Source organism: Scylla paramamosain, chromosome 7 (assembly GCF_035594125.1).
Source record: "Scylla paramamosain isolate STU-SP2022 chromosome 7, ASM3559412v1, whole genome shotgun sequence".
In the NCBI taxonomy this organism is placed as follows: Eukaryota; Metazoa; Arthropoda; class Malacostraca; order Decapoda; family Portunidae; genus Scylla; species Scylla paramamosain.
Window position 1 is genome coordinate 25,640,616 of NC_087157.1, and position 24,992 is coordinate 25,665,607.

Consider the following 24,992-nt stretch of genomic DNA (forward strand, 5'->3'; position numbering starts at 1 on the left):
GTGAGTGACAAGACGCTTATTATTACCGACATTACCGCTATCATTATTATTATTTTTTTAATTGTTATTTTTATTATTTTTATTATCAATACCGTCATTGCTGCTGTTGTTGTTATTATTATTGAAAAGTGGCGAAAAGTGATATTAACTTCACGTAACTGTCTGTATGGCATATTATTACCAATATTACCGCTGCTGTTATAATGATTATCGTCATTACTTTTGGTGTTATAGTTATCAGAATTGGAAAGTAGCGGAAGTAGCATTATTGACCTCAAGAAATGGTCTGCCTGTAGAATTAAATATTTTTATAACTATTATTATTATTATTATTATTATTATTATTATTATTATTATTATTATTATTATTACTATTATTGTTATTATTACCATTAAAACTGCTGGCTATTATTATCAGGATATGGAAAGTATCAAAAGTGCAATTGACTTCATGAAACAGTCAGTCTGTTGGAAAATCACATAAAAACTGGAAATTCTCAAACGCCTCTGTTTTGAAAGAGAGCATGCGCGAATGTAGCGTCTATATATAAAAAAAAAAAACACTAGTTACCAAAAGATAAACAAATAAAAAAGGCTGGAAGACAAACGGCCATTATTTTGAAAAAAAAAAAATGTTTTCACCAGAATTATTCTCAAAGGTCAGGGTGATGTTTAGTCGGGTTCTCAAGTATGATTTTTTTCTCTTTTTTACCTATCACACGAGTTATGAAAGGTGCCTATCTAGAAACCACCATCAAAGAACTTACACTAAAGTTTGCTAAAAATTGTCTCAAGATATGGCGCTGAAATGTCTGGAAATATGGGTCAATGGCTGAAGTTGAAAATATAGCTTAAGTAGATTTCAGAAAACGTTGCCTGATTTTCTTACGGAGTGAAAGACGTCTTGTGGTGAGCAATATTGTGGAGTGCGGTGTGGTGACCAGACAGCCGCGGTGGATCGTATTCCTCTCGAGTCACGGCAGATCGTTACAGCTCGATTGGTAAAGACTCGTATGCCTTGAGTGTCCCAGCGCTGCTTCAATATTCAGCTGCTCCTTCTTTCACACAAGTCTAACCTTTTAACTGATAACGATAATGCGACACTTGTGACCGCACGTGAATAATCCTGGACTGTTTCTCTCGGTAAGATACAGCAACAGACATTAAAGGTTTGAACAACTCGATCACTCCTTTTGATATTACCGGCGTCTCCGTAAGTCATACTTACACCACACTATTATACAAAGGAATATAAAGGAAGACAAACAACAACAAACGTAAAGATCCTCCCTAAGCTGTTTGTATAACTATCCTACGCTAACTACTTATGGAAATTATAGAACTGCAAAATAGAAGGATAAAAAAGGTTGAGGAGAAGCGCGAGCGCGCACACACACACACACACACACACACACACACACACACACACACACACACACACACACACACACACACACACACAGGTAGATGGATATTTTTTTTTTATTGACCACAAAAATACAGACTAATAAAATATAATGAGAACAATTCATGTTACGATCCACATCTCCATACAGAAGCTATGAAAACAACACTGACAATAATGGATGACTCAGTAAGACAGAACATATATAACAAAACACACTTAGAAAGGAAAATTATACAAATAGAAAAATAAGAAAACACACACACACACACACACACACACACACACACACACACACACACACTAGGTACACAATAGGGACAGATGGTGAGGACGTGAGAGGAAGGCAGTACATATGAATGAGGTCATTGTTTTGTTTCCGGAACTTCATTGGGTTCTTGGAATTTTTTTTTTCTTTTTTTTTTTTTTCCTCGTTAAAAGATTCCTTTGTTAAACTTTTTCTCTTAATAAGAAAACACACCTTACACGTGCCGGAAATGGTTGGGTGTATTATGATTATATTATATTACATTATACATACACATATACCTTCCCGCAAAAAAGCAAGAAGGGCCTGAGTCGCGTGCAGTCCACGAGATGCGAGAGTTAATGTAAGAGTGAAGAGTCAAGGCAGTAACACACAGCTTGGCGTACTCCCTCCACCTTACCTTTAATCACCCCAGCACGCCCTTCATCTGCACTTCTTTAGCATATTACACGCGTTTCCCCTGCTCTCTGCACCTCTACCATCCCTCACTGACACACCGCCTCACACCAGTAAATGTTCTCGCACCCTTAATTTCATTTCCAATACATAGACTCTCTTTCTCAACCTTGCATTTAATTTTCAAGTCTCGCAGCCATACACATCCGCGGTACAACAATCCCCTCAGACATTTACATATTTACCTCCACAGACATGGCCTTCTACCTCTGAGCTCCCCTTAAAGCCCCGTAACCTTCCCTCCCTCACACACACGATGGCTCACCCAGGCCCTCCAATGACGCCGCGGCATCAACATCTACACCCAAATGACCAAACCCTAACGCTCGTTCCACTGTTCCAACACGGTGGAATATAATATAACAGCACCTCCTACGCATCCATCTCCGCTACAACTCAGCACTTTAATCTTTGCCGCATTCAATTCCAACTCTCATTTTTCACGTTTCACCCAAATCCGGTGGATAAATGTAGCAGCTCCTCCGTGGCATCTCTAAGGAAGGCGTCTCATTCGCAGACACCAAAAAAGTATTCGCTTTCCATTTTGTTTCACTTTGCTGTACCTTGCCAGCTTCCCTATTGTTAGTAACACAGTGAGTGCGACTGGCAAGAGTCCTTCAGTGGCTGCCTACACTGCAAAGGTCTGTAAAACGCACCTGCTTTTCTCTGGCTTCCGTGAAACATCATCCTTTTGTTTTCCGTATTCTTTAAATGATTTACACACTACGTACCTTGCTGGAGCGTTCAGTGATATGAAACCTGTTCTTGAAATATTCAATGATCTTACTCAGAGTAGCCTTCTCTCGAGAGACGTCTGCCGGGTAGGACACAAAATAAGAATACGAGTCCTTCCTCAGCAGGCTTTATAAAAAGTGATTCAAATCTAAGTTTGAAAGGCTCTCAGATAGAAGTCTGCATTCCATAAGAGTCTCCTGGAACTCAATATAAGGAGTACAAACGGCTCCTTCTACCATAAAGTACACGGGAAATTCCTGAAAAAAATAAATAATAATAATAATAATAATAAAATAAATAAACAAATAAATAATAATAATAATAATAATAATAATAATAATAATAATAATAATAATAATGATAATAATAATAATAATAATAACAATAATAATAAATGGAAAAAGTCCAGAAAAGTCAATCGAGTCCTTGCTTCCAGGAAAAGAATAAAAGGCACGCCATTAATGAAAAGATAAGGAATGGCGAGGGGACATCTTTGAAGAAATATTACACATATATATAGTCGTACATGTATATATTATCCATTTTCTTCACATATACTCTATCTAATAAATTCATATACAAAATCTAGTCCCTGGTGACTGGAAGACTGCAAATGTCATCTTAATTTTTAAGAAAAGTAACAGATATATACTCCAAAATGACTAAAATTATCTAAACGCAGATAAGACAGTTAGTTCTCTAGTAAGTGAATCAGTGATTAAACTCGCAGCATGACTTGGGTGTAAAAGGTTGTGTTAGGCTTATTTGTCAATATATTATAAGAATCAACCCCCCCACTCCCCCATCACCACATTTTAAGTGTGTATTGATTTTTAAAAGACCTTTGATAAAGTTTCCCTTAATAAGTTGATGTTGAAGTGGTGCAATTTTAATCGAAAAATGGCTACGCAACAGGAAACAAAGGTCCGCAATTAACTACATGAATATATAGAATTAAATATATAGTGTTCCGTAGTTGTCCGTTTTTCTCTTCAGATCATCACGCCTACCGTTTTCTTTCGTGGGTATGACGCCTTCAGAGAGCGAAAGGAAGCGGTGCAGTGCGGCCCAGCATTGTGGGAGGGAAACATGCCAGCCAAGCGAGCATTCCTGAGGCAGCGTTTCCTTCGTGCTGCCGGGAAAGGCAAGGCAAGAGTGCAGCACAATGTGAACCTCCACAATGGTGCTTCAAATGGCCTGACAAACTGGAAATCTTCAAACAAATATTTTTTTACCTGCCTTTGAAAATGTCTCCGTGCTGTCGTGCGAGGAGCAGACGAGGCAGGGAACACATGTAATTAGCTCGGTTATTGTCGCCACCGTTATGAAAACATGACAACAGCCCGGGTAATGGCCATGCGCCCCCTCACTAAGCACCCTCTGTGTCTCCCCGGCCGCCTTCACCCGAGAGCTGTGTGCTCCTCGCGCCGCTACGAGGCCTGTCATATAACAAGCAAGACTCCTCCTGCTGCTGCTGCTGCTGCTGGAGATGACATGAGGTGTTTTATATATATATATATATATATATATATATATATATATATATATATATATATATATATATATATATATATATATATATATATATATATATATATATATATATATATAATCACCAAGTGCACGCATTTTTTTTATTTATTATTTTATTTTATTTTATATTTTATTTTTTATTATTCAGGGTAACATGTTTCGATACTCTGCATTGACCTAAAACTTTTTGAACACCCAGTCATTAAACACCAGAACAGTGAAGAATCATAATGCTCCGCGAGCAATATTAAATGTATTTTGAAATATTACATATCTATTGCCTTTTTGATAAAAGTTTTACAGACATTCAAAAGTATAATTTGCGCTCCCTGCAATGTGACACACGGTGGCATTGACATTTGAGGAGTGTCAGGAGGCGAGTGTCCCTCGCTTCAATCAAACATTTTTCTCTCTCTCTCTCTCACTCTCTCTCTTTGTTGCTCCAAACACAACCAATGAACGACTCAGTGTTGGAGGCATTTTCCAATTTCCATCATTTAGAGTATGTATAGCTTTTTACAGTAGTCTGCGAGGAAGCAAATAATGGGGATAATTATGGCATGATATACATGTACTTTAGCAAGGTGTATCATAAAGTGTTCTTGACCAAAATTACGGCACATGAGATAAATGGGAAAGTTCTAGCCTGGAACAGGTCATGGTTATGAATTACTGACTCCAAATCAAAGTGGAGACAAGTAATTAGTTAGGCACCACAAAATCACTCTTTTATCTTTAATAAACATTAGTGTTTTAAATAATGGAATCACTGGAGATATCAGTGAATTTGCAGACGACACGAAAATAAGTCGGGAACTCGGGTGAGATTCGATGCAGCTGCGTTGCAGATTGATGAGATGAACGAATGGACGGATTAATGGCAAGTGTAATCTTAGTTAATGCAAAGCACTTAGCGATGGTAAAGGAAATCCATATAATAGGTATACAGTAAAGAAAGACGCTCTGACTAGATACGAAAACGAAAAAGATTTAGCTCTGATCCCCGTCAGAGATAACAATGTGTATATGCCAGAAATAAAGCTAATCGTGAAAAGTAATATTCAGGTTATATTTGGCACCAGTCGTACCTCATCCATATTATGTTGTAGAGTTCTGGTCGCCATATTACAGGAAAGATATAGATCTGTTAGAGTCAGTATAAAGGAAAGGAGAGTGCATAGAAATTTACAAGGAATGTAACATATTCTTTACTAGAGAATATTAAAGCTACTAAATTCATATTTTGTTACAAATGTTTAGATTCAAAAGGGGATCTGATAAGAGATAATGAAGTAGCTAAGCGATATAACAAGGGTAATATAAAGAAAATCCTAAGGATTATTTATTAGGATATGAGTAGAAGTAACGGGTTCAAGCATGATATAGTTAGACTCGAAAAAAAAAAAACGCAAAGACATAGAGGTAGATGATTGGAATAGACTCAGTAATCAGGTTGTTAGTTCCGAGATAATAAGAAGCTTTTAAGAGAAGATTGGACAAATTTATGGATAGGAATAGTAGGTGTGTGTGTGTGTGTGTGTGTGTGTGTGTGTGTGTGTGTGTGTGTGTGTGTGTGTGTGTGTGTGTGTGTGTGTGTGTGTGTGTGTTTTACATTTTGTTAAGCTTAATCATACACCTTGTCTTCTAATACCTACCAATAATTCACACAAAGGACAAACTCTCAAAGCATGCACTATAATCATTGAATCACTTGCCAATGTACAGAGAGCAAGTCTGGCGGAGGTCACTAGCATCTACAATGGCCATGTAACGAGTGATTCCCTCGCTGTGCCGAAAATCATCCAAAACTTAATGTCCTTTTCAGATGTGAGAAAGTCAAGTGGGCAGCCCGGTGCGGTGAGTGGAAGAGAAGCGGCGTTCATCCCGTCCTGCATGATGCCGAGCCAAGGTGCCAACTGATATACCGAGGCACTGTCAGGCCTGCCAGCAAAAAGGGGGAGCTCACCGACACGTGTCTTAGCTAACAGTGCCACACAGTTCCAGTGACGAGACAAAGCAGCATCCACATGACCACTGACAGAACACCGGCATGATGAGTGGACACGCGCACATTTACCGTCCCAACCATTCATCCACAATGGCAATGAACAACCACTCATAACTCAGAAAGGGAATCAGACATAATGTTTGGGGTTATTTTTTTCCTAACGTAAGTGTTGTCGTTTAATCCAATACTCCCCTCACAAAAACAACACCACGCCTAGCCTGATGTTGAGTCCAAGGGTTGATGTTACACGTGACGAGATAACGAAATGAACATGACACTGAAAATGGGTGGGCGTAATTAAGCAAGTGCCAGGTGTGAGGTGTGAGTCCTGAGCCCCGCCAGGTACCGACATGCCCCTGTGAGCCGCCACCAGGGACTGCAAGGCCGCCGAGAACTGCACTAGAGTAAGGGGCTGCAGTAGACGTGCCACCATGAGGATCGGCCTTGTCCTCGTTCTGTCCTCGCTCCTCAATAGTAAGTACTAACATAGTGAGATTCATGCTTCCTTAAAGTGTGAAGTTTTCTCAGATGGATGACTGGACTGACTGATTAATTAGTTTGTTTATTTATTATTTAGTTGATGAATTAATTGATGTAAAGATGTGTGCTAATGTCGTGTGTGTGTGTGTGTGTGTGTGTGTGTGTGTGTGTGTGTGTGTGTGTGTGTGTGTGTCTGTGTGTGTGTGTGTGTGTGTGTGTGTGTGTGTGTGTGTGTGTGTGTGTGTGTGTGTGTGTGTGTGTGTGTGTGTGTGTGTGTGTGTGTGTGTGTGTGTGTGTGTGTGTGTGTGTGTTCCTGTCTTCGCTGATCTGTCTGTCCGTCGGTCTGCCTGCAAGCAATCGCCCAAGTGTAGGGGCACGATACATTAAGCGCTTTCCAAATAACCTATGACACAGAAGTTATGTAATACCGACTCCACCATCAACAATAACACAGGAAACTTTGCTTCCCGCTGCTCGGAGTTCATCATCGAAACACAAGTAGAGCAAGTAAGCTCATCAACCCTGAAGACTTTTTCCCGGCCATTAATACCTGGGCGAACATTATCCGTGATTGGCTCAACATTCATATCCGATTAACTCGAGTAATCGCTTGAGATTGGACAACATAATCATCTAATTTAAGGTTCTGAACTTTGTGAGGCAGAAAGAGACATGGCGCTTGTCGTGACCAGCAGACAGACCGACGTCAAACTTGCAGGAAAAAGAATAAAAAAAAAAAGGGGATGAAGAGCGGGAAACAAAATGCAAAATTTTCGCGTACGTTTAGCATACAAAGAAATTGAAGGGTAACACTGCAAAGAGGAGCACTGAAAGAAACAAAACAGGGACGCGAACAACAAACCTACGATGAGTAAAAATTCGTTTCCTGCTCTCGCAAATTTTAACCAAGAGTAAGAGAAAACACGCCCGCGACAATGACGGGGCGAGCCAGATATATGGGACACAATGGCCACACATAATTGCCGTTACGGGATACAATATTCCCCCACAAAGTGTTCGCGACCGATTACAAAGCACTCGGGCGGCGGGGCCGCAGCAGCGGGGGCGGGAGGCGCGGAGTGCTGAGTTTGCAAAGTCACGTTCCACACCTACAAATGACGAAAGAGGGGCTCACCGGGGCAGTGTTTCCGAGCTTCATTAATTCCAGCGTGCCGTTGCCAGCTCCCACTCCCCTCATGCCCTTCCCTCCCGCCCCTTCCGATCAGCAGTGACCCTCGCCTCCACAAAGTCTCTTATTGAACTCTGGTTTCAATTGCTATAGCCTTCCACCACCACTACCACCACTACCACCACCACGGCCTCTGCCTGCCTCCACCACCATCACCATCACCGCCACTCCTCCCTTCCTGCAGTAATTTTCACTCTTCCGATATTCTCCGCTGCATTTCAAGATTATCTCTTTAAGCTTGGCGGCGCAGTTATTGACCACCCCTCTAAGCTACAATACTTGATGCCCCCAGACATTATTCGGAGCTTTCTTTGTGGCGGAAAATGGATGGAGGTTCAATGGATTCTGCGAGCGTGGGCGAGCGACTCCCGGCAGACGCGGCGGGAAAGAGCCGCCACGCCACCTTGCTTGGCTCGCACCGCCCGCACGGATGTGGCCAATGAAGCCAGTCTCTGGAGTAATGGTTTTAACTTCCCCGCACTAAAGGTAGCACGAGGGTGTGATAGTCTGACATTTGGTGTTGCTTTTTGCACGTCATCTATCACCTGTGCTGCGTTACATGACGGGAGGTGGAATATATTAATCATTCATCTCACTTATCCGTATCGCATTATCAATTACCTGTACAGTCTCACAAGGCATGGAGTGAAATACAATACAGTATTCTTAACTAAATACAGTACACTATGATTACGTGCTACGTGACGAGTACACTGTAGACATGATACTGAAGTGTAACCCAGGCAGATATACTGCAGGTATTAGCAATACTGTATGCATTTCTCCTGTTCCCTTTTACAAGAAGCTGCCTTTGTTTCCTAACTAAAAGGCCAAATAAGAACAATGTATCGGTGATGGCGGATGCATTGTGTCGTGCTGTGGTTGTGTCAGCTTAGGTCAGATCAGGTTGGCTTACCTTTGTTTTGTATTATTTAGTTCAACAGTAAGTAAAGAGTCGAGGGAGGGAGGGAGGGAGGGAGGGAGGGAGGGGAGACTGAATCTGCAACCCAATGTTAGGAGGATTATCGCTTTCGTTTAAGAGACAATATTGTTCAATGCTAGCGTAGATGGAATTAAAAGGTTCTGGTCATAAAACTGTAAAAGTGGCGGGGTAGAGTTACAGTGTAGGATTACCATTATTAGTCGCGGCGGTCACCTATATTTCAGGGCATTTTGTAGATTAATTCATGTGTTTGATGCATAATAAGCTGTCACACTGATGAAACTTCCCGTGTATTAATTTTGAGAGACCGTATTTAACTGAAGGTATATGTTAGTAAGAGTTTGATGCATAATAAGCTGTCACATTCTCTCGGTATAGCTTTTAAGACTGCTATTTTCAATTTCATAATTAATATTTGACGTACAGTACACTAAATTGTCACATTCAGTGCATATCAATTCCGAGAGAAGCTTATTAAACTGATAGTAGTTTAGTTATTTATGAACGCTTGATGCATAAGTAAGTTGTCATAATGACCGGGTACCGATTTTAAGACAAATCTTTTATACCGAGGGTATTTTTTTATGTGAATGTTTGATGGATAAAAAGTTGTCGTATTCACCAAGTACCGATGTCTTGGCAAGTTTTAAACTGAAGACTTTAAGAATAAACCAATGAAGCACAAATTATCATATGCGCAGGATATCAATTTCAACACGTCTATCATCAATTGAAGACTCCTATGGAAGAAACATGAAAGCACCTAACTTTTTTAAAAGTTTGTTTTGTTTTTGTTTTCCATGCCCATCACACGTGCAGGGGACACCTGGCGTAGTGGCGGGAGGAGTAGAGTAGCAGGTTTGCTGACGTGCGTGGGCAACATGTTCCCATCAATATAAGATTGCGACATGTATGAGGACCAGCTGCCTTTTGTGCGCCACTCCAGTGATCCATTCCAAAACAAATGCTGGTTAGATGCTACCGGCCTGTGTTCTATAATGCAGTATACGATTTCATCAACATTTCATTGGATACTGATATGGGAAGGTGTAGGTGAGTGGATATCGATGGCTCATTGGATGAATAGATACATGGGTACACACTCACGCAGGTAGATATAAACAGATACGTTAATAAATAGATAAGGAGGTAAGGACACGTGTAAATGGAGAGTTAAACAATTACGGATAAATAAATTAATATCAGTAAAATGCGGATAAATAATTACAACATATTGACATTATCAATAAATAAAGCGATACATGACAAACAAACAAAAAAATAACTGATATGAAAATAGTTATATACATAGATGCATATGTACAATACGGGTCAAAGTGCACTCTAAAAAAAAGCTCAAATCACCCAAACTTTTATAAAGTTTTCCTCGTAATACACAGGTTCACACTTCCCCCCCGTCTACACCCGTTTCCCCTCCCCATACCCTTTCAACCCCCTTCCTTTCCTCCATCCCAAGCCACTCCCCACCCTTACTCTCCTTCCCCCAACAGGCTCGCATTCCCCCCTTCTTCTACACCCCCCTTCCACTCCCAATATCCCTTCAACTGCCTTCCTTTCCTCCATCCCACGGCACTCCCCACCCCTACTCCCCCCTTTCTCTACCTCTACCTCCCCTTTCCCCTCCCAATATCCCTTCGACCCCTTCCTTTCCACCATACCACGACCCTCCCCACCTCTCCTCTCCTCCCCAGTACCATCAGGCCTCAAGTGACTCCCCCTCGCCTACCCTCTGCTGCTGGCCCACGAGCACCAAACATTGTCCATAAGTAACTCACCGCGGCCGTTGCACGTTGTCCCAGCCCACAGGCAGCGTCACCAGCTGTTGTTCCCTGGGTAGAGTGATGTAGGACGGCCGTGTTCGCGAAGGGAGCGGCTCCATGCTTTGAATACTAGCAGGAAACGTGGCGCCGCATGTCACAAGCTTTTGTACGGTTAGGCGGCGCTTGCTTGTCGACCTTTGAAGTTTTTTGTCGAAATACCACTGCATGGGATTTATATTCTCTCTCTCTCTCTCTCTCTCTCTCTCTCTCTCTCTCTCTCTCTCTCTCTCTCTCTCTGCTCGGTATCGTCACTTTGCGCCACTTAAAATAAGTATCGCCACTCCCCACTTGATTTGCCTCACCAATCACCACTACTATAGGACAAGACAAGCATCCCTCATTGATGGTTAGGTGTCTACCCGCATGGCTTATAAACAGAGGTCTTCACAACCCCACACAGTATGTCCCTTCACTTCATCACAATACACACTAGACACGCATCTCTGACACTTCTCGGATTAAAGTAACCATCACCACGGACAGCTACCCGCCAGGCTCATCACTGCACAATGGGCGGGTGATGTAACCTGGCGATGACAACACAGACACACAGACCCATTCAACCAATAAAGAAGCAGGAAGGCTTACGTCACTAGCCAACTACTAGTTTCTGTCCCAGGAAGCTCCACTGTTTTCCGTCTCGTTTTCTATCGTCTTGTTACTTCTTCACAAACTCGATAACAAAATAAATCCTTAACTAATTAATTTTCTGTATTTATATATTTGTTTAATAGCCTCAGACTTAAGGGGAAAATAATAAATATTCTTGTATTTTGGCACTGAATCAGTAAGATTTAGAATTTGCGTTTAGTTGGCAATATTGTCAGAATCATAGAGATAAGGGAGAGCTAAGCTATTTTTTTATGGGAACCAGTCTTACACTTATTTTCAGTGTTATCATAGTGCCACATGAGGCTAATTGAGGCCAGTGGTGTTACCTATGTCCTGCATTGCATTACTGAACTCGTCCTCTCCAAATTAGTCAGACGGGGATGTGAAATAAAAATAAATTGATAGATTATCGTAGAAATGTTATGGCTGCCCCTTTCTCTCTCTCTCTCTCTCTCTCTCTCTCTCTCTCTCTCTCTCTCTCTCTCTCTCTCTCTCTCTCTCTCTCTCTCGATAACGGTGCCGCTGTAAGGTTTCAGAACACAAGTATTATCCTTTCAATTATATTTGGACGCAGTATACATTTTCCGCCACATTCATTTATCCATAATTGCCTCCGTAATTTCCACCTCTCCAATTTTTTCCCCCTTTTTCGTTAACCTTGCATATTGTTTCCGTAACTTGTGTAATTTTCCTTTCTCGGTGTTTACGCGTCATGTTTATACCGCTCCTATTTCACGACTGCTACTATTTTAACATTCCTTTTGCATATTCAAGAGTTATTCATTAATTTTTTCTCTCTTTTTTTTTCATATATTTTGTATCGTCCTGTGCTCTCTCTCTCTCTCTCTCTCTCTCTCTCTCTCTCTCTCTCTCTCTCTCTCTCATTCTTCCCCGGGTCATTACTTACATGAGTAAACGCCAATAACTTAGTCTCGCTAACAAAATGATTGGATCGGTGCTACAATTATTTTTGATAGCGACTGAGGGAGGGAGTTGTCGCTTGATGAAAACTACACCAATAAAGTGTGACATAGTAACTGGGTCATCAGAGAACGAGGCCCCAGCGTTGTCCGGTAGTGATCACCACTTCCAACACTCCCAATTCAAAACGTCATCAGAATTTGTGTTTCATATCGCATCAGTCTGTAAATATAGATGACTAATTTCAAAAGACATTAACCATTTCACTGCTGCGGTCGTTCTTTTGTAAACACTGAGGGCACTGTGAAAAGAAGTAATAAATAAATAAATTGTTTGCATGGTTGCATAAAATAGTATCGGAGGTAAATTGTCTTTTTTTTTTTTAAGCTAATGAATTATTTTACGTGACTTGTACTAAATTGCGTAAAAATTCATGTGGTTATGGAAATATTTAGCACTGGAAATATTAATAGGTTTTAGACTTTTTTTTTTATAAGTAGTGTTTCATTATCTTCACATCACAAAGAGTTAAAAATTGTTTCATAGAATTACCAGTTGCCTAAAAATGTAATAGGTAGTTATGGAAATATTATTATCTAGCAGTGAAAAGGTTAACAGTTATGCATTCATTTTCGCTTATAAGGTGTGACTTTTTTTTATCATCTTTCACATCCCAAGCAGTACAAGAGTTAGAGACTTGTACAAAACTGTCATTATGGGAAACGTATCTAGTAGTGAAAAGATTATTTGATTAACTTTTGTTTATCAGTCCTGACTGTTTCATCATCTTCACATCCCAAACACTATCATAATTAGAGACTGGTACAAAGTTAAGTGTGTTAAGGGTTGCAGGTTATGGAAAAATTATCCGGCAGTGGAAATGTTAATTCGAATTATTTTCGTTCATAAGCTACGAATATTTCACATCTTCACATCCCAAACACTATAAGAGTTAGAGAGAAACTGTTGTACAAAATTGTCTGAAAAGTTGTAGTTGGTTATGGAAAAAATATCTAGCAGAGAAATTTTTAAAAGTTATTTGATTATCTTTTATTTTATAAGTTACGGCTGTTTCACAATCTTCATATTCAAAACACAATGAGATTTCAAGTATATTTTCTTTTCATTCTAGATAAGTAATTTTGAAATACAGTAATCACTTTATTTAACTGAGACTGACCTGATTCTATATTCTCAAAAAGCGATGACTTTCTCCACCCCGAAATTAAAGAATCACTATAATGCTTCGTTTTAATTTCTCTTCAATTCGTAAATATGAACGACAGATTTTTAAAGCTCAGCAACAGCTCTTACATTCGGAATTATGGCGAGTTTGAAAAGTCTTCATCGATCACAATTTCTATTACTAATAAAAATATTTATTTTCAGGGTTTCGCAGTTAACCTGTTTGCGATACTAGAAATATAAGTCTTTATAAGACACTAATGACTTTAATGCATTCAAATTGTTAGGACGAATTAATGAACGTGACTTCCCAATTCTTTCATTTCTAAACCTCATCAGAATCAACACTTAATTTCTTTCAAATCTATAAACATATGAACGCTCGGAAAAGACATTTATAGCTCTACTTGATTCAGACATGTTAGAACGATGACTTTTCTACCACTTTCAATTCAAAACCTCATCAGAATTTGCACTTTATTTCTCTGCAATCTATAAGAATACGAAAAGTTTCAAATCTCATTAATAATCCTATTTCGTTCGGGGCTCTTAGGAGGAATCTTTACTCTTCAAGGGCCACCATACCTATCATTATATTCAAAAACCTTAGTGAGAGTTTACACTTTGCTTGTCTCAAACCCATAAAATACACTATCACTAATAGAAGATTTTATTCGATTCATCTTTGTTAAAATTCGGTTTTTAGAATCCAGCAATGACTCTTTCTACCTCTCCTAAGCCAAAACTACACCAAAATTTGCGCTTCACTTCTCTCCGATCCATAAATAGTAGAAAACTTTTGAAGCACATTAATAACTCGATTTCAGTTAGTCTCGTTAGGGTAAGTTTTCAGTCTTCAACCAGCACCATTTCTATTACTAACAACTTGAAACCTATTTAGAATTAGTACTTTACCTTGTTAATCATAATTCATGATTTACCTCCCTCAAATTCATAAAATATAATGCAATGACTCTACCACTCCCAAGTCAAACCCTCATCAAAATTTGGGCTTCATTTCTCCCCATTCCATAAATATACGAAAACTTTTGAAGCACATTAATAACTCCATTCCGTTCAGACTTGTAAGGAGGAGTTTTAGGAACCATCCACCAGCTGACGGATGGGAGGAAGGCCGTGTAAGGCGGTGGTTTTTCTCCCCTTTGCTCACAATGGAGAAGAATGAAGCAATGAAACGTGACGTGCATTAAACCTTTTTATCTCCAAGGTGTCTTCCACTAATTCCACACACTGGCTTTCAAGTGGATCAGGACCGTCTGCCCTTCCCACATTAGGTTTATCAGTTGCCCTCGCGAACTCACTCTCTCTCCCTTTGTCCCTCCCTCTTCTTCCTCCTCTCGGCTCTTTTACTTTCCTGACACACACGCCCCTGATTAATTCCCTCTAATCCTGCAGTCATCGCCGCCGACACAATGCAATTTCCCTTCCATAAACCTGAAAATTATCTATCGATCCGCCCCGTTGTTGCTGCAGCTTCTTCTTCCTCGAGACTCTTTCTTGCTCGTTCATGTACTCGTATTCACAGAGAACTGGTGTCTAATTTTTCATTCTCTCACGTAATTTCGTTTTTTTTTTTTTTTTTTTGTTAATAAGTTTTATTGGGTTATATAATTATATTCTCTCTCTCTCTCTCTCTCTCTCTCTCTCTCTCTCTCTCTCTCTCTCTCTCTCTCTCTCTCTCTCTCTCTCTCTCTCTCTCTCTCTCTCTCTCTCTCTCTCTATCTCTCTCTCTCTCTCTCTCTCATTTATCACCAGTACAATTAGGCAGGCAGCGAGAGGCTCAGTACACTTCAAAGATGGACTCAAACAGGGGAAAGAGGAAAAGCTTCTGTGCAGGAAGTGAGAATTCAGGAGATGAGACATTAATTTAGAACACCTCCATTACCTGCTCTCTATGAATTCCGTATAGGCGAGGTGAGAGAGAGGAGGAGGGCTGTAATAAATGATGAATGGAGAAAACTCATATGCAGCCAAGGTAAGAGCCGGGCAAGACTATGATACCTGAAGGATTATAAAGACAGACTTCACTCAGGGATCGTATTCTTAATCACTTCAGTCTTATCTCGATTATTGAAACAGGCTGTAGTGGAAGTTATTGGGGTGTTTAGTGATATCTTTAGCAGGACCCCAGCACTACCAATGAAAGAAGCACTACCAATCTTGACTTATGAAAGCCCAAAGCGTTGCGGAATACGAGTCAGGGTTCCCAGAATGAAATCTTTGAAGAATATTTTAAAAGTTTCATGAAACTTAAAGTTACATAAAAACGAGATAAGAGCATGGCAGGACTTGGTGGATGATAATGATAAAGAATCCTCAGACTTCCTAAAAAATTCAACTTTAAAGGTTTCTTGACCTCTAGGTAAATAAGGCAATATTTTTATAACGGAAAGTCTGCGAGAATCTAATCTTGTCTTTTAAATTTACGAAATGATAATCTGGAAAAAATATAACAAGAAAGGCTACGCTGAGAACTAGATGAAGAGTTATTTTTCATCCTCTTTATTTATTTATATATATATATATATATATATATATATATATATATATATATATATATATATATATATATATATATATATATATATATATATATATATATATATATATATATATATTATCTTTTGACCTACAGCGCCGATATAAACTCAGCTGCAGCTGTTTCTAAAGCTTTCTTGGAAGTTTTGATGGTGAGCTTCTATTATGGAGGCATAGTTGATCAGACATGGCCTGTGTTTTTGCTTGGGTGGCCTGGAATAAAATAACAGTCTACAAGGATCAACAAAAGTTACAAGAAGCCTTTTTCCTGCAGCAAAAATTATAGATAATGATAATAAAGATAATGATGATAAATATAGTAAATTTGAATAACGATGTTGGTGATAATGAAGAAAAACTTCTTCACCCAATCTTTTTCTTCTCCCTAACGTGGAGGATTAAAATGCTTCCCTGTGGCGATGAGAGCATAACCTCAGAACGCAGTGCATTAGAAGGCCCTGGTTCTGCTATGCTGCTATGAACCATTACCGTGGTGGCGTCACATCAGGTGGAAAGATCCCTTATTTGCCCTGATTTACCCTCGCCTTATCTATGCTTCCGAGACTGGCAAGGGGAACAAATCCAGTGGGAACCAACAACACTGAATCACTGAATACAAGGAGGAGGAGGAGGAGGAGGAGGAGGAGGAGAAGGAGGTGGTGGTGGTGGTAGTGGTGGTGGTGGAGTAAGGGAAAGGATGAAAATGAGGAGACGATGGGGAAGAGACGGTAATGCATTCTCCAGTAAATATTGGCCTTTCTTGCCTCCTAGTATGACCAAGTTGTGTGTGTGTGTGTGTGTGTGTGTGTGTGTGTGTGTGTGTGTGTGTGTGTGTGTGTGTGTGTGTGTGTGTGTGTGTGTGTGTGTGTGTGTGCTTTGGGTGCTGATAATAACAACTGGCGTCTTTGTTTTCGTGTTTCCCATGTCTGGACACAACTGTATGCACTGCCATTATTACCTGAAGACAGTGACCAAAGTAACATTACCATAGTAACGAGTGTTCTGAGTATTTCTTGCAGATTCTAGGAAACATTAAATTTTAATTATGCAAGTATTTTTCATACAAGGAAAGGTGAGAAGGCCGGGTGGGTCAATGCGTAAAACTTAATTAAGATGGTGTTAAAAGAAGGAGAAAAACAGTTACACAAAATGCAATTAGTGAAATAATCTCTAGGCGGCGGAAAGAGCCATTAGGAGGACATTAAGAAGAAAAGGTAAGCTGTGGCAAGAAGCTGGGAGCAGCAATAAAGACTGGAGCCAGGCAATGGTAACCACCGGGAAAACAATGCAATCTGGAGGAGACCATCCATCACCCGATGATTTACGGCGGCGGCGCGCGGCGGTCCGGCCAAGAGCAGCCCGCCGGCGAGGGAATATTGGGGCTGAGATACGAGAAATGGCTCCCCGCTGCCCGCGTCCGTGGGAGGCCCGCCGCGCCGCCTCCTGCACCAGACCCACGACAGCGAACAAAATTCTATTGTCACAGTTTTGTTCTTACGCAAACCAAGTATACGTAGATGTGCATCTCATTTAATTCCTTGTTTTTTTTTTTTTTATTTACTTACGTCCATAGAAAAGGTAATAAGTTCAGCAAGGGAATGTTTCAAAACAATAACAACAACAACAACAACAGCAGCAGCCGCAACGACAACAACAACAACAACAGCAACAACAACAACAACAACAACAACAGGGCGGGTGACAGCAACAATATCCCCGCCTTACGCCACTCCAGGCCAGTACACGCACTTAAGGCTGCAGTGTTTAAAGATGCAGCCCCTGTATACATCACAATGGACCTGCGAGCACTTAACATGGTTGCGGAATACCTTGAAAGCTGCGAGTAAGAAACTTTTCCTTTATCTTAAAAGAGCGCAATTAAAGAGATAATTAAAACCCTCAGGACGTAATCACCATCCTCAGGAAACTAATCCAAACTCGTAATAATGCTAAAGCCTAAAATATCGCTTCTTAAGGCATAATTTCTGCAAAGTTTGTGGCGGCGCGAGGACCTCAAGCTGCCTCCTCCCCGTGGCCGGCACCGCGCTGGCCGGGGCGGCAGGTACAGACTGGCTGGATGTGTCTCTGTCGTTCCGGTTGACACTTACACGGATATTAATTGATAACGATCACGATATTGCCCCCGCCTCGCTGCCGCCGCCAGGACTGGCCATGTTTTGAGGGGAATTCCCTGCACAAGGACTAAATATTGTATATTCTCTGCTCTCGGCGGCATTCATTCCTTTCTTGCGAGGCAGCCCAGTTTCCATATCGTAATCTCACTCCTTCTCACTGCCCCCACCCCCGTCCCCGCCGCCGCTGGTCTGCTGGTGCTGTTGCTGCTCCTGCTGTTGCTCCTGAGTTGCCCGGCCACCATGCAGCAGGAGCTGCAGTGGCCACAGCGTTGCCTTTGTCCCCGCGGGCACAGCAGTGACGGATGCAGCGCTGGCTCTCTCATTTACTGTGATGAATTTATGCAATCACGTGAAACCTTCCACCAGAAAAAATTACTCATTACGATTTTTGCAAAACAACGATGAAGAGCACAACAGTAACACACAACAATAATAATAATGATAATGATAATGATAATAACAATAATAATAATAATAATAATAACAATAACAACAACAACAATAATAATAATATAAAACAATAACGTGAACCACAGCGTCAAAGTATAAATCCCGGCGGTGGTGTTCGCTGCAGGTGGCGCACACGTTCAATTTATGCATGGAAAGTACAACAAAGTGAACAAAGTGAAACACCTCTGACCTTTTACGTGAGATCCCCCGTCAGCGGGCAAAAGACAAAGCGGCTCTCATCGCTGCGGCCACAGACTCGCTCCACACGTGCAGCCGTTCACTGCTCTTTCCCTTATGCTTAAACACTTTCTCCTGTCATCACAACTATTTTCAAAGGCCAAAAATATAACAAGTCGGGTTTTCATGAGCGTTTTCTTTCAACAGTTATACAGAATCCTTGTTAAACTCTCACTAAAATCGCGAAAACACTGTTGAAAAGCCTTACCATTTTCAAAAGCGTCTGTTGCAAGTAGTCTAGGTAAGACGGCCGAAGCGCTTGATAATATGGCCCTCTCTCTCCCTCCCAGGGATGGCCGGGGCGGTGACCATCGTGAGGCTGAGCGTGCCCCGAGCTGTGGAGGCCAACACGACCCCTGTGGTGCTCGACTGTGACTTCCAGGTGCACGAGTGGGAGCGACCCGGCCTCGTCCTTAAGTGGTAGGTGTTGTTAGGGTTGTTAGGGATTATTAGGTGCTGTTAGGGTTGTTGGGGGTTATTAGGGATTGTTAGGTGTTGTTTAGCTGTTATTCAGAGTTTATTCAAGTGTTATGGTTATCTAGGTATGATGCAGGTTTATTGAGGTCACGTGTAGGTGTTGTTCAGTTGTTATTTAGGTGTCAATTAGGTATTAGGTATTGTTTAGGTGTTATTCATGTGTTCTCTTGGTGTTCTTCATGTGTTATTTAGGCGTTATGCAGGCGTTATGCAGGTGTCATTTGGGTGTCATTCAGGCATCATTCAGGTTTATTTAGATGTTAATTGGCTGTTATTTATGTGTTATTCAGATGTTATTTCAGTGTTCTTATATGTTGTTAAGGTTTTATTCAGATGTTACATAGAGTTACATAGCTACTCAGGCCATAACAGACCTTGCGGTCCTCAAAAGATGACCTGACCTAAGAAAGTGATAGCTAGTAGTTATTCAGGTTTATTTAGGTGTTCTCCAGGTGTTATTTAAGTATTTCTCAGGTACTGTTAGGATCACTCACCAAGCCAAGTCACTCCCGCCCTGTGTTATTCATACGTTATTCACTGTTATCAGTGTTACTAGTTCCCCTAAGCTGAGTCACTCCCACCTTTGTGTTATTCAGTGTTACCAAGGTGACACTGAATAACACCTCCTCCCTAAGCCAAGTCACTTCCGCCCCTGCTGGTGAATCACTCGCGGCCAAACAAAAGCGAGTGTCTAGCATGATAGTGTTGTGCTCGTCAGTCAGGTGGCCGAGCAAACTGTTTATTTAATGACGCTGCTTTTTTTTTTTTTTTCTTTATGGTTGTTTTTTAGTGAAGCGAAGTGAAGTGACGCGAGAAGGGAATTATTCATCAGGACAGCCCAAGGTTATCCTCCGCGATGGATACACTGGCTCCGTCCCACCCTGCCCCTGTCCCGTCTTCCCTCCCCTTCCCCTCCCTGCCTCTCTCTTGCCCCGTCCTACAACCCCTCGTCCCTTCCCCTCGTCCCTCTCTCGCAACTACTGTTCCCTCATTTCGAATAAGCCAATGTTCTGTTTTGTCAAATCATTTTCCCAATTATCCCTGATCATAGAGTCATTTATCTTTGACCCATTTCCGTAACGGCAGCGGCAATGCATAATTTTACATACCGATTTTGCATGTATAATTAATCTATCACAAAATCAATGGTCCATTCTGCGTGGGTGAATGGATCTTAATGGCTTGCACGCGACTGATACCAGAGGTTAGTGCCGCTCGCGTGGAGATGAAAGGCAGCGCTGACCTGGTGCGGCGCCGCCTGCTGCCCGGCGCCAAGGATACTAATGCTGGTAGTGCTGCTGATGCTGGTGCAGCGCGGCATGTGCGGCAATGAAGCGATCACTCGGCTCGCGCATTGATTGCCGCCGGTTGTGTTATGTGATGTTTCCTTTATATTTCTTGAAGTATTGCATCTCTGGACGTTAAGTTCCGTAACAGCCCACCCGGTGTTCTCATCACGGGATTACTCTGCTTTTATCTAGATTAATGTACGCAGTAAGTTTAATCTAATATTGTTCAAAATAAGTATATAAATTACAATGGTATTTTATGGTCTTAATTATGTTTTTTTCGTCATTATAAAAGTTGGAAAAGCTTTTATTTATTAACATTATTGATGGAATGACCTGACAGAGAATCGCTCCCTGCCTCTGACTCCCTCACTTGGCACCACATCATCTGCAGGTACGTGGACAAGGTGCAGCTGGTGTACCAATGGATCCCGCCGCGGGCACCCCAAGCCCTGGGCGTGCTGGCTGGCCACATCGACACCACCTTCACCGTCTCGAGGGATCCCTGGGCAGCCTACCGGGCACTCTACATTCCTCGCCCACACCCGGTGTTGTCCGGCCAGTACTCCTGCACCGTCAGCACCTTCGAGGACGAGGACACTCAGTCAGCACAGTTCCTCGTTTGGAGTGAGTCAGTGATTGAGTCCCTCGGCTCCACAAAATAAGAGTATCTATATTCCATCATCCATTATGTAGATTTGGCATCCCCCTACCTTATCCTGCCTCCCTCTCTGAGTGCCACGCTTACAAAATTCCCTTGACAGCACCTTGAAGGCACCCAAGGAGTAGCTTATAACCATCTGAGTGGCTTGAGTCTCCGGGAAGGTTTGTGAATCAAAACAAGATATTCTGCTTGCTGTTATGTTCTCATATACTCAAGAACTATTCAACAGAAAGGAAAAACTAGCACAAGCCTTGTTTCTCATGGCAGAGGCCCCCCGGCGGGTGGAGCTGAAGTACTGGCGTCCCTCGGAACACCTCGTCAACATCACCTGCCACACGTCCGGGGCGGCACCGAGACCCAAGTTTACCTTATTTACTCATGACCTCAACGGAACCAAGTAAGGCGGGAGCTGGGAGTGTCTTTGATGGTTTGGTGAAATAATGAACACGGTGGAGAGACCATGCAACATAACTGACACCAGTGTATTACAGACACATCACTCTTCCCCTCAGCTCAGCCAGACTCTGCCTCTCTCCAGCAAACAGGACGTGGGCGTTCGAGGGCAAGAAGGGGAGCGCGTGGACGGCTTGTGGCAGGCGGGGGCGTGGGGCCTCATTGCGTGGGCTGAGACGCCGGCAGAGACGGTGGTGGGTTGCACGCTGACCCTGCCTGGCACCAAGCAGACCCACACCACCACTAGGGCCTACTACCCAGGTGGGTGCCCGCTGTCGGGTGCTGGCAGACACCACCAGGCACAGGCTGCACACACACACACACACACACACACACACACACACACACACACACACACACACACACACACACACACACACACACACACTCACTCACTCACTCACTAGCACCACCACCAACAACACCACCACTATCATCACCACCTACAACATTTCATTCGAGGTGATGCTCAGACTCTTCTTTCTATGATGTAAAAAAGCTGTATTTAGGACATCAGAAGAATTAGCAGGTAGCACTGTTTACTTATAATTAATCTGCTTGTTGACACTACAAGCTCATCAGGTGCATCCCCGCTTTGATGCGACTCACCAAGTCTACTCCTGTCTCTTTCCGTGATGCAGCACTACCTGGAATACTTCACTGTAGTCACGTGTCCGAGGACGTGATCAGTGTCATTCGCCAGAGAGGGAAGAGTAGCCAGGGCATTGCGTCCCTCCGACTTCTTTTTTTTTTTTTTTTTATGTAAGAAAGGCGCCAGCCAAGGGCAAAAAAAAGGAAGAAAGAAGGCCTGCTGAGAACAAAAGGCTCACTGAGAAAAATATCCTGTTATATCGTGGTACTCAGGCCCATAGTATAGAACAACACAGTCCATGAGGAAGTTGTCGTGCAAATATATTGCACTTATTCACAAACTCGTAGAGATAATTGTTACATGCAGACTGAGACTGTAAGTGAAAGGGAAAAGATTTATTGATCATCTGACTCTTGGCACATTCCCCGTGCAACACAGCAAGGGTGTGTAGCAATGTCATAAGTTTTCTTTATGAGCTATGTCGCTGCAGCAAGGCTACATAGCGTTGGCTAAGGTTATGAGAGAGCGCTATCTCTCCTACCAAGAAATTATCGTAAGCAACGAAGGATCTAACTCAGCCTTTAGACCGCGAGTGAACCGCAGAACGACCCAGCCTCCGTTCAGCGCGTGATGTGGATAGAGGGGGGGGGGCGAGTTACGGGTGCCCGTAGCACCACGAGGATAAGGCTGCGTTGTTCATAATTACATGCATCATTGTCCTTCAAGCCCTGTCACGTATCATTACTGAAGCACTGCAGGTGTCAGCCTTCACAGTGCTGCCCGCAGTGTTTCACCACATAAAGAGGCGCTGCGGCACACTGATATCCGATGACACTACCACATCACTGCTCTGTCCCTCACTCAGAAGAGAATATGTATGGAGCTCATCACCAAAGTGATGAAAATACATTGGCTTAGTTTTTTTTTTTTTTTTTTTTGCAATCCTGGTGTTTACAAACCAAATCAGGCATACATTTTTTTTTTTTTTTTTTCAGATATTCAATACATTTTTGGCATTCCCTTCAGAGTGCTAAAGCTGCACAGCTGCTTGGCTTATACAGTTTAGCCCGATCATCCCCAAACACAAAAGTTATAGAAATGTCCACGTTTTATATTGACACATTAATCTTCAGACAATCATCCAATTAATTCCAAATAAATCTATATGAAATCCATCAAATTGTGTCAGTCTTATATCGTTCAGGCCGGGATGTATTCTTTTAATAAAAAAAGATCTCGGTTACACTGTACGGTGCACGATGGTTATACACAGTGCTGGTAAAACATCCACCACACACACACACACACACAATATATATATATATATATATATATATATATATATATATATATATATATATATATATATATATATATATATATATATATATATATATATATATATATATATATATATATATATATATATATATATATATATATATATATATCATATGAATCGCCTCCCAAGAGGCTGGACGCGTTGATATACACAAAACAGGGAAAGAATTACCCGCGCAAGTCGAGTGCCGGAATATGCCGAAAGTGAGTGGTTATTGAAACCTTAACGCCCCTGATGTCCCTAAATGGCGATAAAGGGAGGTGCGAGACGGCCATAGAAACACCTTGTTTACATAATGGGATGGGCGTCGCCGCTGGAGAGGAACACCTTCCTCCTAAGCCCTGATCCTGGGAGCGCCTTCAGGAGCAGGCGAGGCAGAACACGGGGGCTGTGACGGATGGTGGCCTGTTAGGGGACTAGCGGTACCGGATGAGGCAAGCCAGAAATGGATGTCGTTCCTTCCTCGCAAGAAGGAACTAAAGAAAAAAGTAATAAGATTCCAAGCACGTCATATTTCACGTCCCAGCATCCGAAGTGGATCAAACACATTTACCTGCGACAAGATGCGGTGCTAATGAGCCGTGCCGCGTCTGTACGCACCTCACTTTCTCCCATTTCCCTGACGCACGTGTGTCTCAAAGTGGGGGAGGGAGATGTGTGCAATATTACAATGTTTTCCCTCCTTTGTCCCTTGGTGAGGAATGCTTAGTCATATTCTTACCACGCTTGGCTTGAAAGGAAGACACGCCGGCTGAACTGTATCATTTTCCTTCTCGAGTCGCATTAATTAATTTATATGAAGAGACTCGCCTCACATTAATCAAGTGTAATATCTCTGAGGGTACAGACCGGCTGCCTTGGTGGGTTCATCTAATTGCCGCCAAGATCAACACCAGAACCACCCCAGGACTGACTCGTCCCCCGGCAACACATCGCGCTCCTCCCACCTCACCTGCCTACCTCCCCACCACCCAACCAACTCTCCCAGCCAACTCACGGGACGCTACAATATGCAAAACTAAACGTATAAATAAGTGAATAAAAAGCACGATAAATAAATAAGGAGGGAAGATAAAAAATGCAAACCAGGCAGAAAATTCATAAATTTACTGCAGGGAAATGTTTGTTTAAATCCGACTCTCCCTTCCAGCGGCGCGGTTCTGTTCTTTAAACCTGTGCGTCATGGTCACCTGCTGGGGCACACATGTCAGAAGAGGA

General features: G+C 42.0%; 1 protein-coding gene across 4 annotated transcripts in view; it reads left to right on the forward strand.

Moving 5' to 3' along the window:
• LOC135102264 (uncharacterized) overlaps positions 1 to 24,992 on the forward strand; it is a 44,201-nt gene that overhangs the window by 13,844 nt on the left and 5,365 nt on the right. For all 4 annotated transcript variants that reach the window (XM_064007205.1, XM_064007207.1, XM_064007206.1 and 1 more), the window contains exons 2-6: positions 6,223 to 6,879; positions 19,248 to 19,377; positions 21,118 to 21,350; positions 21,655 to 21,784; positions 21,926 to 22,101. In XM_064007205.1, the coding sequence (XP_063863275.1) occupies positions 6,837 to 6,879; positions 19,248 to 19,377; positions 21,118 to 21,350; positions 21,655 to 21,784; positions 21,926 to 22,101 (712 nt within the window). In that variant the 5' untranslated portion in view covers positions 6,223 to 6,836. The remainder of the gene's footprint in view (positions 1 to 6,222; positions 6,880 to 19,247; positions 19,378 to 21,117; positions 21,351 to 21,654; positions 21,785 to 21,925; positions 22,102 to 24,992) is intronic.